At 40.1% G+C, this 16,051-nt stretch overlaps 1 protein-coding gene across 1 annotated transcript in view; it reads left to right on the top strand.

Annotated features, from left to right (window-relative positions):
• Window positions 1–16,051, top strand: part of PTPRO (protein tyrosine phosphatase receptor type O) — a 155,781-nt gene that overhangs the window by 89,992 nt on the left and 49,738 nt on the right. The window contains exons 3-7 of the mRNA XM_085324046.1: window positions 5,811–5,969; window positions 7,750–7,902; window positions 11,475–11,921; window positions 12,917–13,078; window positions 15,528–15,727. Coding sequence (XP_085180172.1) covers window positions 5,811–5,969; window positions 7,750–7,902; window positions 11,475–11,921; window positions 12,917–13,078; window positions 15,528–15,727 — 1,121 coding nt within the window. The remainder of the gene's footprint in view (window positions 1–5,810; window positions 5,970–7,749; window positions 7,903–11,474; window positions 11,922–12,916; window positions 13,079–15,527; window positions 15,728–16,051) is intronic.

The following is a 16,051-nucleotide window of genomic DNA, read 5'->3' as shown; positions in this document are numbered from 1 at the left end:
TGTGTGTTGTGCTGCTTCTCAGTGTGTTGGCCAGAAGAAAATATGTCTCTGCACATGTTGAAACTACATCCTGCTCAAGCCAAAGGAGACTTTTGTCTTATCTCTCAAAGGTTTCTGTCTAGAAAAAAAAATCTTTGCTCAAGATAAAGATGAGTTAAAAGCTCTCAGAATGTGTATGTGTAAATACATATGTTTCATATGTACATGTGTTTGTGTATTTATACACACACACACATACACATGCTGTAATTTGAGGCTTTAATTGTTTAGCTGGGTCTTCTATGCAAGACTGAACATTTTATTTSCAAAGAAAAAGTAGTTTCAACCTCAACTTACAACAGTTTTACTGCAATGACAAAAGTTACAGTGAGTCCACAGTGTCTGAAGTTAGCAAAAAGACAGTAGTGTGCAGGTATCAGTTACTGTTAAAATGTTTTGTTTTCTCTGTTTGGGGCTCTCTCACTGTTAATCAAAACAGCATAAACTGTAGAGTCCCCTTGTCTGGGTTCTGTAGTCTAGACAATTGTAATGCAAAGCATGACCTATTTATTGCARTATTTCTTCTCAGTGCCTAAGGGTTTTGTCAGCTTGAGCACAGCCCACATCCTCACATTGCTTCCTGAGGTGGGATTTTATAAGCATGAAAAGGGGGCACATTCACCTCTWAGACAGGAAACCTGTAAAATAGAATCTGATTGCAAAATATCACYCTTTCTTCTGATTCTGTAACAAAGCTGTGTTCAGCAAATTGGGCTAGGTACTTCACTGAAGGAGAAAACATTAAACCAATACCTTGACTGCCTGTCGTTAAAGATCTCTATGATGGTTTTCATGAGAATGGGTGTGTTAATCTTGCCATTCGGGCCAGACTCCTAGGTGCACAGTYGTGTTGTGCATATCAAAATGACCTTCCTTCTAGTTTTTGATCTGGACAAGGTTAGATGTAGTTCTGATATGTAACACTGAATTATTTCAAGACTGCTTTCTTCTGCTCTTAAAGTTTTAGCTTTTCAATGGGAATGAAGTGATTTCAGAATTTATATCATGAATTCAGTGTTTGGCAATACTTGAAAKAAAGCTTGAACTTAGTTTTAATAGGTTTTAAAGTAGTTTATGAGAGCAATAAAGAGCATGGCTCTAAAATCAGTGACTGAAATTCTCACTCTCAGTCCTACTTTTTCTCAGCCTGAAGTCTTGTTTTATTCATTTCCAGGGTGACTCATACCTGTATTGTCCTTTTTATTTTGTTTTTTTTTTTGTTTTGTTTTGTTTTTAATTTACTGTCAATATTTCTTCTTGTTGGAGAGGAAAAAAATGTTTGTACATTTGAAGGAGTGGGGAAAGCAATACACTGCAAAGCTATTGTGTGCTGTAGGAAAAATATATTTCTGCTGGGAATTGCAGAACTCAGGGTATGTGAGGGGAAATAAGAAGAGTTCTTACTTTTGTTTTAGCTTCTTATTAGGAGTTCTGAATAGTGARTGTCTCATTATTTCAAAAGTCAGTGACTCCTTACCTAAATCACCATAAAATAGATTCCCCTTGGGAAGAATTCTGCCTCTCTGTCTTCTACTGAAAATATTCTCCCTTAGAGACTAACAAGCCTGCCACCTGGGACTGTGATCTCTTCTGCTCTTAGAAAGTAATTGGCATTAGACCTACTTAATGCTTGGCTGTTGTGCCAGATGCTGCAGGAAGTGATTCAGCGGGTCGAATTCATTCCTCTGAGTCATTAATGGATCAGAGCTGCTGAAGTAGGAGCTTCAGAGTTGTTTCCAATGAAATGTAAAACTTCAGCCATTTGTGGGTTTATTTGTCTTAAAGGATGATATGGGACATCTTTAGAAAGGCTGGATATTCATGGGAGCCCTAATTTCGAAATATATCTCAGAAAAACATCTTAGGTTCTTTCAGGCAATCCTCTGTTGTCTTCAGCAAACAAATCATATAATCCTTTTTTTTTTAAGTCAGAAAACCCAGTCAAAATCAAACAAACAAAAATCCCTCCACCCAGATGGCTATTTTCCTGCTGTTATTTCATTAGAAGGCTAATCTAGAGTCTTGGACTAAATCTGTTCAAAACCAATGGACACATCTTTGTTCTTGTGCTACTATTATTTTTTAGTGCTATGATCTTGTCATCTCAGATGGACATCCAGAAACTGCAGTAGCCCAGACCATTGCTCTTCTTATATTCTTCTTTCATAAGCACATGGTATCCTCTATTACCTATCATAAACTTGAACATTATTTTTCTACTTTATTAAACAGCAGCTATTTTACCTCAAAATTGGCTGCTTTTTAGCAAGCAATAAAATGATCCCTAAAGTTTACAGCATAATGGAAGCTTGATTCTGGCTATGATTTACTCCCAGTAATGGAATATAGATAAGTAAACAGTCACATGCTGGGGAAAATGCTACATAGTTCACAACTTCTTCATGTGAGTAATGGGATTACCCATTGGAGCTAGGTTCTTCCACTAATGTTGTTTTTTTTTTTTTTTTTGGGGGGGGGGTGGTAAGAGTCAGAATATGAAGATAAGTCATGGTTAACCTGGGTTTGGGAGTGAGAAGCCAGACAGCTGATCTCAGTCCCATTTTATCCAGCCATGTGTAATACTCCATCTATCCTACCGCAGTAATCAATAATTAATTCAGTTTGTAGAGCAGATTGTGACCAGATTTATGAATATTAAAAAGGAATTGATTTAGACTAGAATATGGTGGTTATTTTCAATGTACACTCTTTTTCTTGGATTGCAACAGCCACCTAAAACATTAATGTATCTGGCACAGATTGAATGCTTTTAAGGAGGATTAAGCATCCAGAATTTGCCAGGGTGTTTGAGGAGGTTAGGAACATTCGTTATGCTATCTTGATGTTTGTATAGTGCAAGTTATGTACTAAATACAAAACACCGAAGAGTCCAGTAGAAATGCAGAAGTAAAATTTCCTGTAAACAGATATAATGGGAAAGCATTTGCTAAGGGAGCAACACACTCTGAGACAAAAAAGAAAGTTCAAAAAATCAAGTTTAGATCTTGATTCTGCAAGCCTGTCTATGTGAATTTAGTATAGTATGGGAGTCTAAAAATAAGGACATTGTACGTTAAAATGTGCTTTAAACATGTTGTTAAAGGGACATTGAAATCCTCTAAATCCCTTTTGTAACATGTCTTTAAACCTCAATGTAGTGCAGTGAGTTAATACAGCTTTAGGATTTTAGGTGTTATATTATGTCTCTTTGTGATCATAGATAGAAACACTATTTCTTAAGACTCAATGAAAGCTGTAAAAAGCTGGATTCTAAATGCTGCAAATTGAAAAAAAAAAATAACCAGATATTTGTACTCTGAATTGTAAATACAGATGGTGAAGAGTGACATTTTACATATTCTTTAAGCTTTAATAACCCCAGAAACAGTTAGTAAGTGAAAAACAGATTTTTATCTGCTAAGTGTCCTTTTAATTTCACAGTGCGCAAATAGCTTTTGATGTGAAGATTTGGTGCCGAAGGAAGTAAGATAATGGAAGAATCTTTAAATTGCATTATGTCACTCATGTTTCTCTGCTAACATCAGCCATGAGCAAGGAGAGGATAGTAAGCAGAAGATAACAGCAAGAAAGAGAGTCTATTGCAATTACTGCTTAATTCAGTWATTGGTTAATTAAATCAAAACATCAGGAGCAAAAATAATTTGGATTAAAAATGAATGTAACTTCCTTCCCTTATTTGATTTGTTGTAGGAAGGAATAAATGGAGTAATTTAATCACAGACGTAAGAAAGTTTCAGTAATTCTTACAGTAATAAGGAAAGCCCAGATCTGCATGGAACAGCAGAAGAAAGCTCAAGGCACACCCGCTAACATGAAAGATGACTACATCTAAGAGTTGTGCTATTTAGAGGAAGCTATTGACATTTTAAGTACTATCATGTGCTGTGTGAGCTGTGATATGCACCCTCTGGTCATGTGGATAGCCAGATCAACTATTTATTTCAGAATAAGTGATGGGAAAAGACTCAGTAGAAGGAAGAGCGTAGGCTTTGTTTTCTGTAACGCACTTTATTGCCATTCATTTCTAAGCTATCAGAAATTGTCAGCAAAATTTTCATAGATTCTGTCACTACAATGCCTCTTGGTATTTGTGGGTGGTTAATGTACAAATATACAGATATTTACCTGCAGCTAAGTCAAACTTCTTTTTGCTGTGAGAAACAGAATAAGAATCCCCACAACATCAGGCCATCCTGGAAGATTTCCCAGATTCCTGAGTACTGAGAAGGTTAGAAATGACACAATAAGTTCTTCTTAAGGCGTGGGTGAGGTTCTTTTAGTATCAGTGGCTTTTGTCCTTAGCTGCTTTTTCTTATCTCCTTCTCTTTAAACACAGAAACTTATGATTATGGTGAAAGCAGTATTCTGGTAGTTGGGAATTAATTTCCACTTACACTGCCGACTTGCTTTTCCATCTTTGGTTAGCTTATTTCACCTTCTCTGAGATGATCCCATTTATGATACTGATATTACCCTCACTTTCGTTTACCCTTTCTCTTGCCCGTTGTGACTGTATGTGCTTTGGGGGAGTATATGTTTTACTAGTTTTTCTCCAGGACCTACTGCAACAGGACTTTGAACTCAAATGGATCCTCTAAGTGTGGAGTAAGAACATGTTGATGAGCGGCCCATATTTTTCAATTCATTCCCTACAGTATGCAAGAACTAAATCAACAAGATTATTCTTCTGAGAATGGAAATGTAATTACTGAGACTGTTGTGTATTAACTACTTCTATTAATATATGTTAATATGACAAATTCCGGCTAAAACTATAATCCTATTTTGAATATCTGTTTGGTCCTCTTACTCAATATAAAGGTAGTGTGATATCAATTCCTTCCTTCCTGAGGAAAGCATCAAACAAAAACCTAATTCTTCTGATTTTTTTTTCTCACGGATAAAGAAGGCTAAATAAAGCCGTGACTTTATTACTGCAAGCGGCGGTCTAGGTTCTCGAGTGCTGTGAATTGACACAGCTTTGCTTAGTCAACGAAGCTATGCGAGATGTGGGCTAGGTGCCACATCAAAGGATATGGGCTGTTATTCCTACCTCTTATAGCCTGTGTGGATCAAGGCTTAGGGCACTAGCTTGGTAGTGCCATGTTTACCACCCTTCCCCGTGTGCTTTACTAAATCATTTTACCTTTGTGTGTCTCAGCACTCCATCTATAAAGTAATGATGATGATGCTATTATATTCTGTTAAGTTTGGTGTGGATAAGTACCTTGAAGACAGTGGCCCTCTCTGATAAGATAGCAAGGGGAAAGTGTAATTTTCCTTAGCTAACTTTAAAAGTTCAAATATATGATAGCTGTGAGCAATTTCAAGTGTTTTGTTATTTTTTCTGGGGCCACTTTCACTTGATTGACAAGCATTAAAGGTGAAAATCTTGCTGGCATGATTAGTGTGACTACTTAAATAATAACTGCAATTTCAACCTTGTTTTTTATGGCTATTGTGTATGTAAGGGATTTTTCTTTTCTGTTAAAGCATAAGCATCAATAACATGAATTGTTTTGAAGGGACACATATAAATCGTGGCTTCATCAAAATACTAARGAGCTTTGCCCCAGGCCTCTGTGAAGCCCAAAATATCACCTGTTAGATTTAAGAGTGCCTGTGCCATGCCTAGGAAAATCATTTGTTTTGTTTTGGTTTTTTTTGTGCTGTAAATGTGTAAAGAACTCTGTTTGTCTACTAATCTGCTCCTTTCTTCCTTTTTTTCCTTTTATTTGTATATCCTTTAGAACCCCTTCCTGTGAGCAGTGTTTCTATCTATGATTACAAACCCTCTCCAGAAACAGGAGTGTTGTTTGAAATTCAGTATCCAGAGAAGTACAATGTTTTTACCAGGGTAAATATAAGCTATTGGGAAGGAAAAGACTACCGAACAATGCTGTACAAAGGTAGGAAGAAACTATTCCACTAATACTCAATGCTAACTCTACTGGAAACATTTTAAACAGTGGTATTAGGTGTGCTTTTGGTGTGTATTGGTTATGATGRTTTATATTTCTGATAATGTACCTGTTTATGCGGTAACTTTTACATCATGGAACAAAGGATGGGTCTTTGTAGTTGAGATAATGGTTCACTTAGGATTCCCAGGTCTAGTAATACATCCTTTCTTTTGGATTTTACAAGAGGACTGGGAGGTATGGAATGTTTTTCATCAGTCCTCAAGTCAGCCTGAGAAAGAATCCTCAATTTCTGATGCTCCCAAATAAGCACGCCCACAAAAAATCATCAAAACTTTTTTTTTCTTTTTTATGCTACTTTATAATCCAGAGAACAATAATTCCCACTCACTCCACTCTGGCCAAGACTTCTTCTTATCAAAYTGCTCAGCAACTTCTCTGCTACGAAAGATGGAAGAGATCTAGGATATCCCAGATCTGGGAAATCACTTTAATATAACTCTTTCCTTGTGAAGGTGTTTAAAGCTGGTACTTTTGTATCATCATATAGTGATACAGTACTGCTCGTTCTATACTGTGTAGTATGTGTGTCATTCAGAATTGCCTCAAAGCTAATAAATCCGGTTGCATATTATCTTTTTTTTTTTTTTTTTTGGGAAACAATCTAAGTAATCAATCTAACATCTAACAATCTAACCAGAGCAAACTCTGCTTTCTTTTTTATTTGTTTAAATATGAATTCCCCTTTGCACTCTGATATAGCTTCAGCATAGCATTGATCTCAAAGATGAGACTGCACTATGGAAGCATCCTTAGTGGTGTGAAAGGCACCTGCAGGCCCTAACACCCAGCTGGTTTGTTATTCCACAATGGCAATAAAATTCCCCTGTGAGCAACCCAATAAATGCTGGGTTGAACATTAGGCACTGAACTAAGGCTCCCGATTTGGAAGCCTGGTCATTGTAAGCTCTCTCTGGAGTCAGCAGAGACCTCCAGAAGGAGGTCTAAAAATTCTGGTGTCCCTTTCCTTCAATATGAAAGGGATGTGTGTGTATAATGTTTTAAGCTCTGTAAAGTGCCTGAAGTTAGGAAGGGTGATTCTGGATTTTGGCACTAAACACAGCCTCTTTCCAGAGAGCAGAAGTGATAGAAGCAGCAGTTTTTTGCTTGTCAAAACTAATATATGGTGTCAGGGTTTGTAATGCTGCTGCTGATGATAAACGAAAAAAATCAGTCTGAATTAAGAGATTCACTAACCAATAAGGAAACTTTTCCCCATAGCCAAATAGCCCTAAGTAACTTCCCTTCAGCCYGCACATGCACTGATGTTAGAAATGAGCTCAGAGCTCAGTATTGGACCCAACTGTGTTGTGGATTGCCCTTTAAGCATGTCTCCTGAATGTAACCTGTCAGTCGGTGAACAGCCAAGGAGGCTTTTGCACGCAACAGTTAAAGGTCTGCAGAACCTGTCAGATGCTCTTTGATATGTTCAGTGTCATGCAGCTGCCAGATGAAAAATAGTTCGTATTTCTTTTGCTGGGCTTTTTTTTTTTTTTCCCAGCAAAGTGCCTTTAACCAACAGGAAAAATGTTGGCAAAAACTGAATTGTTAGAATTTCATTTCTCAGACAAGGCTGAGCAGTGCTTAAGCATCAGAAACACTGTCAGGTCAGCATATGTAGCTTACATTATCGGAAAGTGAACTTCTGATGTGTTTTTCTTTTTCCTTTTTCCCCACTTCCCTTCTTTTCTTTTTAAACCTTCTGCAGATTTCTTTAAAGGTAAAACAGTTTTCAATCACTGGCTGCCTGGTATATGCTATAGTAACATCACGTTTCAGTTGGTATCGGAAGCAACCTTCAACAAAAGCACGCTGGTGGAATACAGCGGAGTRCAGCATGAGCCCAAACAGCACAGAACAGGTGAAGAAACTTTTAATGTCCTGTTTGCTCCAAGTCTGTACATCTGTCTGCACTCCTTTCTGCCATGGGAGGGGATTGATCCTGTAGAAAGGTCTGCATAGGGACAACCTAAGGCCTGCTCCTGGCTAGGAGCATGGKAGGATGATGCTTGGGTTAGTACTGGGGAGGCAGGTCGTCCGTTTGTGTRTGCTATCCTGTGCAAAAAGCAATTYGCATGAGAGTTTCTCATTCTGTTATAAAGCTTGCTTCCCAAGAAATAAACCTGCTTCATATGAGACRTCCTGGGTTTTGTATTGTGCTTTCCTTTCCCCCCACCTCCCCTCCCTCCAAATGGGAATAGCCACCGAGCTACTATTGATCTATTTGGTSCATCTCCTAGAATCATAGAACCAGTAAGGTCGGAAGGGACCTCTGRAGATCATCTAGTCCAACCTCCCTGCTCAGCACGGTCACCTAGACCGTGTTAGACAGGGTTGCATCCAGGCAGGCCTTGAAGATCTCCAGAGAAGCAGACTCCACAACCTCCCTGGGCAACCTGGTCCAGGGCTCTGTCACTCTCACACRGAAGAAATTCCCCCTCACGGTCAGGCAGAACTTCCTGTGCTTCAGTTTCTGCCCATTGCCTCTGATCCTGTCACACAGGGCAACTGAAAAGAGTTTGTCCCCTCTCCTTGACACCCTTCCTTCAGGTACTTGTACACATTGATAAGATCCCCCCTCAGTCTTCTCTTCCCCAGGCTGAAGAGGCCCAGCTCTCGCAGCCGTTCCTCACAGGGCAGGTGCTCCAGCCCACTGATCATCTTTATAGCCCTACGCTGGACTCTCTCCAGTAGCTCCATGTCTCTCTTGTACTGGGGAGCCTAGAACAGGACCCAGTACTGGAGATGAGGCCTCGCCAGGGCTGAGTAGAGGGTCAGGATCACCTCCTTCGACCTGCTGGCAACAGTCTTCCTAATGCACCCCAGGAGACCATTTGCCTTCTTGGCTACAAGGGCTCATTGCTGGCTCATGGTCAACCTGTCATCCACCAGCACTCCCAGGTCTTTCTCTGCAGAGCTGCTCTCCAGCAGGTCAGYCCCCAGCTTGTACTGGTGTCTAGGTTTACTTTTTCCCAGGTGCAAGACTCTGCAGTTGTCCWTGTTGAACCTCAGGAGATTCCTCTCTGCCCAACTCTCCAGCCTGTCCAGGTCTATCTGAATGGCAGCACAGCCCTCAGGTGTGTCAACCACTCCTCCCAGCTTGGTAGCATCAGCAAGCTTGCTGAGGAGGCACTCTGTCCCCTCATCCAGGTCACTGATGAAGAAGTTGAACAGGGTGGGACCCAGTACCAAGCCCTGGGGGATTCCACTAGCCACAGGCCTCCAACTGGACTCCATGCCGTTGACRACCAGCCTCTGAGCTCTGCCTTTCAGCCAGTTCTCAATCCACCTCACTGTCGACTCGTCTAACCCACACTTCCTGAGCTTATCTAGGGGGATATTGTGGGAGACTGTCAAAAGCCTTGCTGAAGTCAAGGTACACAACATGCACTGCTCTGCCCTCTTCTACCCAGCCAGTCATTCTATCATAGAAGGCTATCAGGTTGGTTAAGCAGGATTTCCCCTTGGTGAATCCATGCTGACTACTCCTGATCACCTCCTTTTCCTCCATGTGTCTGGAGATGACATCTCAAATGAGCTGTTCTGTCACCTTTCCAGGGATGGAGGTGAGGCTGACTGGCCTATAGTTGCCTGGGTCCTCCTTCTTGTCCTTCTTGAAGACTGGAGTGACATTGAATTTCTTCCAGTCCTCAGGCACCTCTCCAGTTCTCCATGACTTTTCAAAGATGACGGAGAGCGGCCTGGCAATAACATCCTCCAGCTCCCTCAGTACCYGTGGGTGCATCCCACCAGGGCCCATGGATTTGTGGATGTCTAGCCTGCCCAGAAGGTCTCTAATCCTTTCCTCCTCAACCAAAGGAAAGTTTTCCCTTCTCTGGACTTTCTCCCTCACATCCAGGCTGCAGGATTCCTGAGGGCTGCCCTTAGCAGTGAAGACTTAAGCAAAGAAGGCATTCAATAATTCTGCCTTCTCTGTATCCCTTGTCACCAGGCCCCCTCCCCATTCAGTAGCAGGCCCACATTTTCCCTAGTCCTCCTCTTGCTGCTGAYGTATTTGAAGAAGCCCTTTCTGTTGCCCTTAACATCCCTTGCCAGACTCAATTCCAACTGGGCCTTAGCCTTCCTCGCAACATCTCTACATATCTCCTCTCACAGTGAATCATAGCTAAACTGTTGGACAAGTCCTTCCTCATTGTGCAATCCTTTATCATAGAGAAGAAGAATGTCTTAGTTACTCCACTTGGTAATCAGTTTATGACCTGAGGCATGAACTTTTAATTTTCAAGACAGCAATATTGCAAAGACTAAAAAATTGCATTTGTTCAGGGTCCAGAACTAATTTTATTTGGTCCTGGGATGGTACCCCAAACTTTCCTGTTAATCTGTTGAACTGCAGAAAATTTCCAGGGTCCAGTGTGAAATGAGCCAGTGCTAAAATCAAAAGGCTAAATCTTCAGATGAATGCACTGATGTTGGGCCATTGCCTTGGAGGGAGCAAAGCCAACTGATGCCRACGAGTTCTGTTGTGATGATCCTAAGTATGGCTGTTGAAGACTGAACCGTAAAGATATAACCAACAGGACGACGTTCCTCCTCCTTGCTGCCCTCCCATCCCTCACTCTTCCATAAACTACGACAAGATTGTAGTGTCTGTTTTTGTATAAATGGCTATGGCTGGGACAGAGTGGAACAGGGGCAACTGAACAAATGAGTATGATGTAAGATAAACCAGATTAAAACGTACCAGTCAAATCTGTTTGCACTGGCACCTCACATATATCAGGAGTAAGAGCATACAGACAAACAGTTACAGCGAGGCAGACAAAATGCTATGTATTCACATCCTAGCGTGAGTCAAAGTAACTTCCTCAAGTACCAGAATCTTATCTACTGGAGACTCTAAATGTGAGATCAAGTTTTTACAAGTATTAAAATTTAAGCTAATCTTAGCTGCTTGTGGAAGGGTGCCTACTAAAAGCACGTGAAAAGCCATACAGAAATCTGGAGTGCATGCCTTTGACCGTGAGTTATGCAATATGTTACTTTTGTCTATGTTTTTCAACTCATTTCTACTGAAATATTTTTCCATGATCAAAACATTCTGGAGATTCTAGAAGGCAAAATAAATCAAATGAAGTTCCAGTTTTACAAATTCACACTTGGGTAACCTTACTGCTGTATTAGCAAAGAAATATGATTTATTCATACACTGCATATCTGCATTACATCATGATATTCTTCAGTCCTATTTCTTCTGTGAATTTACATTAATCTTGACCCACTAGAAACACTTGTGCTATAAATATATAAATATGTAAGACAAAGGAGAGTCTTAATAAGAACAAGTTATTTCAAAATAACCCTAGACACTTTGTTTTGCTGCAAACAATATGTGCTGTTTTTCTGGGGAACTGACGTATCACCAAGCACGTTGAACATACCTATTAAGAATAACCCTTGCTTCTCTTTCAGTTCCTTATCCACCTCGAAACATTTCTGTCCAGATTGTACCAATCAACAGAAACAACTGGGAAGAGCACAGCGGAAATTTTCCAGAAGAACCATTCATGGCACCACAAGATATAATAGGGAAGGAGAAGCTTAGCCATTTTTCTGATGAGCCACCTGAAATGCCAACAGCAAACACGTCCTATGCCTGGCCAGATTACCGCTATAACAGCACTGAGGATGAAGCCACGTCACAGCCGTACTGGTTGTCTAACGAAGCTGAATCGTCAGAGGGTGAAGAGGAGTTTGTCAGTGCTGTTCCTGGGGATTATGAGAGCAATGAAGGGAATTCATCGGCAAAGCCTACGCCAGAGCCCCCCTTTTTCCTTCCTGTGCAAATGGTGCTCACCTGGTTACCACCAAAGCCACCAACGGCGTTTGATGGTTTCCATATCAATATTGAAAGGGAAGGTAAAGACCCTTTTTGTACCCCCTTATTAGAACTCCACTGGTGGATTTGTCTCCTCTTCAAATTATTAATTACCTAATACTGTGCTTCAGACGGCTTTGTTAGGTCTCCTGCATTTGTTAAGAAATTTTGTGCATTGGATAGTATTTATTTCTGGCTGAGCTTCGTAAAGATAAGGGGTGAGGGTAAATCATTGCATGCGATTCTCCTTTGTTAAACAGGATTTATACTGGTATACATACTGCTGCACTGTTTTCACTGCAGTTATCATAAATCCATTCTGGTGCTGGAGAAAGGAGAAACAAGCTGATAGAGGTTTGAGATGAAGAAGGTACATTATATCATGCAGCTTTGTCTGCCACTGAAAAAGATTCTCAGGGGGACCTAGACTGGGAAGGGACTATAGAAAAGACTTTCTATATTCAGATTAACAGTTGTCTCAGAGGGCAGCTACAGATCTACAGAACATATTCCTTGGGCTACAAAGTGGTTGTGGTGGAGAATGGAAAGATTTTTCAAGGTACAGAGCTAAAACAAAATAACCATGTCACTCAGAGATTTTCTGTTTTAAAATCTTTTTCCTCCAAGTGAATTTTACTTCCTGACAAGCAGTTTTGATAATCATTCTCACACTTAGGGCAAATATATTTTTGCAGAGTAATAAAGCAATAGATAAAAAACCTGGAAGCTTCTTTTCCTCCATGCTGTGCTGTTTTCCACTTACACAGTCATGGCAATCCTATTTTATCATCCCTGTTACTAAATTAAATTTTGGCCAGGGTTTATTGTTCCTATACAGCTATCCTGCAACCTTGGTCATTAATTACTCTTGAGCTGATGGCAAGGAATAAAGCTACCTGCATAAATCCAGACGGTTGGATAYATTCTAATCCCAGAGCAGAAACAGTATTAGAGTTTCTGATATAAATCTTTTTTCTTGGTAGTTGAGGCCTTTGAAATTTCAATTAATCCACACTACTTCTTTCTCCTGATTTAGAGAACTCCACGGAATTTCTGACGGTAAGCGAGGACACTCACAAATTTGTTGCTGAACTGAAAGAACCAGGGAAATACAAGTTATCTGTAACAACATTTAGCTCCTCTGGCTCTTGTGAAGTTCGGGAAAGTCAATCAGCAAAAACACTTAGTTTTTACATCAGTAAGTATCTCAGCAAATCTGTTTCACCCAGACCAGTGTAACTTTAAAGGTTTTAATGAGTAAAACACTGTGGCACCCGTGGCCTCTGCTGCAGTACCAGCAGGGTCTGGCCTTTGGGAATTTCCCTRTGCCAGAGAAGGAAATATAATGGAAATACGTAAGGGAAGCCGCCTGGATGGGCCTCGATCGTGCCGTCTTGACAGAGCTAAGAACTGAAAGCAGGTGAAGTTTCCAGCAGAGCTGTTGGCACAGTTCAGAAGTGGCTCACTGAAACTGGACCTTTTCTTRCATCTTTCAAATAAAGAACTAGAGAATTAAAGTGGTGCTTATAGAGAAGCTTGAAAATATTTAACTTTCTTATTTCTAGAGACYGTGTGTATTGAGGCAGGGACAGCGTGAGGCCATCAAAGGGCATCTCAGGCTTAGAGTATGGGACCTGCAGAAACACTTGACTCAAATCAGATGGCCTCTGAGAGAACATATGGCAAATTTTGGTAGATGGAACAGTCCAGTCTCAGAGGAGAAAAATGAATTTATTATTTACCTGTAGAATCTTAAGGTATCTTAACTGAAGAAACTTAACTTCTTAACTGAAGTTTTAGTAAAAGACAGAATAATAATACAATACTATGTAAAATAAGGCCATAACTGACAATTAGAACATCAAGAGAGGCAGGTGCAGGTGAATTCAGACTATTACCCTTCTGAGGACCRTCTTCACCTGTACAGAAACAAGGGAGTGAGATGTCTAAATAAGTATACCAGGCAAAACACACATACAGTATCTTTTTGCACAAAAGGTAATAAATACATCCTACAAAATGCCTGTCTGAGGGGAATAGGGAAACACTGCAGCGCTGCACAGCTTTACATCTGGGAGGATAGTGTCTCCCCCAGATCATGAATGCTGCAGCAAGATATGATAGCTAAGGCTGGTGGAAATACCTATAGTTAAGCTAGTCCCATAAGGAAATGTGCTTAAGTATGTTATTAATAAAAAATATGTCTTTAGAAGCTCATAACACTTACAGATACTAAGTCTTTGGGCTTAAATTTCTTATAATGGTTATCTGCACTTAACTGAATTCTTCTYTCTCGTCTGTATTTTTAACAACTTTGCAGCTGGAAGATACAGTCTTTCGAAAATAAAGAGAAAATAGAATGATGTTTTCTTTCAGAAAACATTATTCAATAAATGTAGGATTTATGGATTCCTAGCTCAAGGATGAACTTGAATCTTATTCGGTGTGAAGTATTAAGACGTTACAGGAATATAATGAATGTTTTCATGTTACCTGTAATGTATGAGGAGGTGGGTTCATTTATTGTTTTGTTTTGTTTGGGGGATTTTTTTGGCAGTGAAGTCTAAATTAGTTTTGCAGCTTTTAGAACTGCATATAGACAGTTACCCTATTTTTCCTGACAGTTTCAAGATCTTAAGTATTTTAGGTGGATTTTATTTGCATTGCTGATCGTTTGCCAAATGTGAGATGTGAACAAGTACAGTTCAGATCAAATGACTTTTCCGTTCCTCTTAGTCTGGTCAAGTAGACCTTGTGTGAAGACCACAACTTTGGTCTGACAAGTGAAAGAGGGGAGCTAATTTCTCTTGTAACAGTGTTGAAAGGATTTAAGAATAAAAAGAACTATACCTACATCCAGTGGCTTCAGAGACCATCTTATGTTTGCATTCCTGTTTTTACCAGAGTAGGCTCTATTGTCCTGAATAAATTTTGCTCACAGCATTACCCTCATTTTATTCTTTTATCTTTCAATCAGTGAATCATCTTGTCAAATTACTGGCTTATATTACTCAACATTTCTGTTGTACTCAAATGCTGCCTGGATTGTCAAACTTTATAGGCTGATCTTACACCAAACTCATGTTTTGGTGGTTGTTTTATTTTCTTAATAAACTAAAAGAACCATTAGAATTTTATGCAGCAAAGAATGGTCAAGGACTGCAGTCAAGAGCATTACTTAAAACTGGTAAGAAAATTCGGTAATTTTCATGAAATCTGAAATTTTGACCAAGTTCAGCTGAAGTTATTTTCCAAATTGTTATTTTATCTCCACGGAACCTTTTATTCTGTACAAAGAGCTTCAAATGGATATCACTGGTTTTAAAATGTTTCTGTGCAGCAAATCTGGTATTTTGGGTACTTCCTGGTAAGCAGTAGAGAATACTGCATTCTAAATTTTTGAAACAGTAATGTTTCTTTTGTCATCTCCTGCTTTGCTGCAAGTGAAATAGCTCTGGCTACGGACTGTATCCCTGGGGCTGCTCTTTGCTGCCTGCAGGCTAGACTGATGGACAGCTGTCAGTCTGAACTCTTTCACTCATAGTGAATAATTTCATGAAAGACGGGTRTTTTAGCATAAGTATCCTAAGTGCAGAGTGGAGGGAGTCGTGTGGCTTGCTGATGCACGTTTTTGTGGCGTGTCGCAGGCCCCACCGGGGAATGGATAGAAGAGCTGACAGAAAAGCCCCAGCATGTGACCGTGACGGTACTGAGCTCCACAACTGCCTTGACRTCCTGGACAGCCTCGCAAGAGAGCAGTGGCAATGACACCATCATCTCCATCATCTCCCTAACCTGTCAGAAGCAAAAGGAAAGCCAAAGGCTTGAAAAACATTATTGCACTGAGGTAAGGGGTGGGATTGAAGCTTCTTTAAATACCAGGAAAAAATTCTCATTGCTAATTATCCTGCTATTTGTTATCTTAGCACTCAAGAGCCCTGTCATGCTAAGGACTGGAAAAGCACAGTGTTTGGCAATGTTTCTTACAAGCTAAAGAGATAAGGCTAGTGCAGAGTGGAGGGGAGAGTACGGCATGCAAGAATGGACAGTGCACAGTAAACCRTGTTAGTGCTAGAGCTGCATTTCTGCTGGACTGAGTGTGGCTTTGTTCAAGCTTGTGAGTTATGTTGCACCCTTAAAGGCACTTCTGTGGCAAAATAGTGCCCTATCA

Source organism: Rhea americana, unplaced genomic scaffold (assembly GCF_003343005.1).
Source record: "Rhea americana isolate MKP2758 unplaced genomic scaffold, rheAme1 scaffold_9, whole genome shotgun sequence".
Lineage (NCBI taxonomy): Eukaryota > Metazoa > Chordata > Aves > Rheiformes > Rheidae > Rhea > Rhea americana.
Note: the sequence above shows the minus strand (reverse complement) of the source record. Positions and strands in the feature narration are given on the sequence as shown.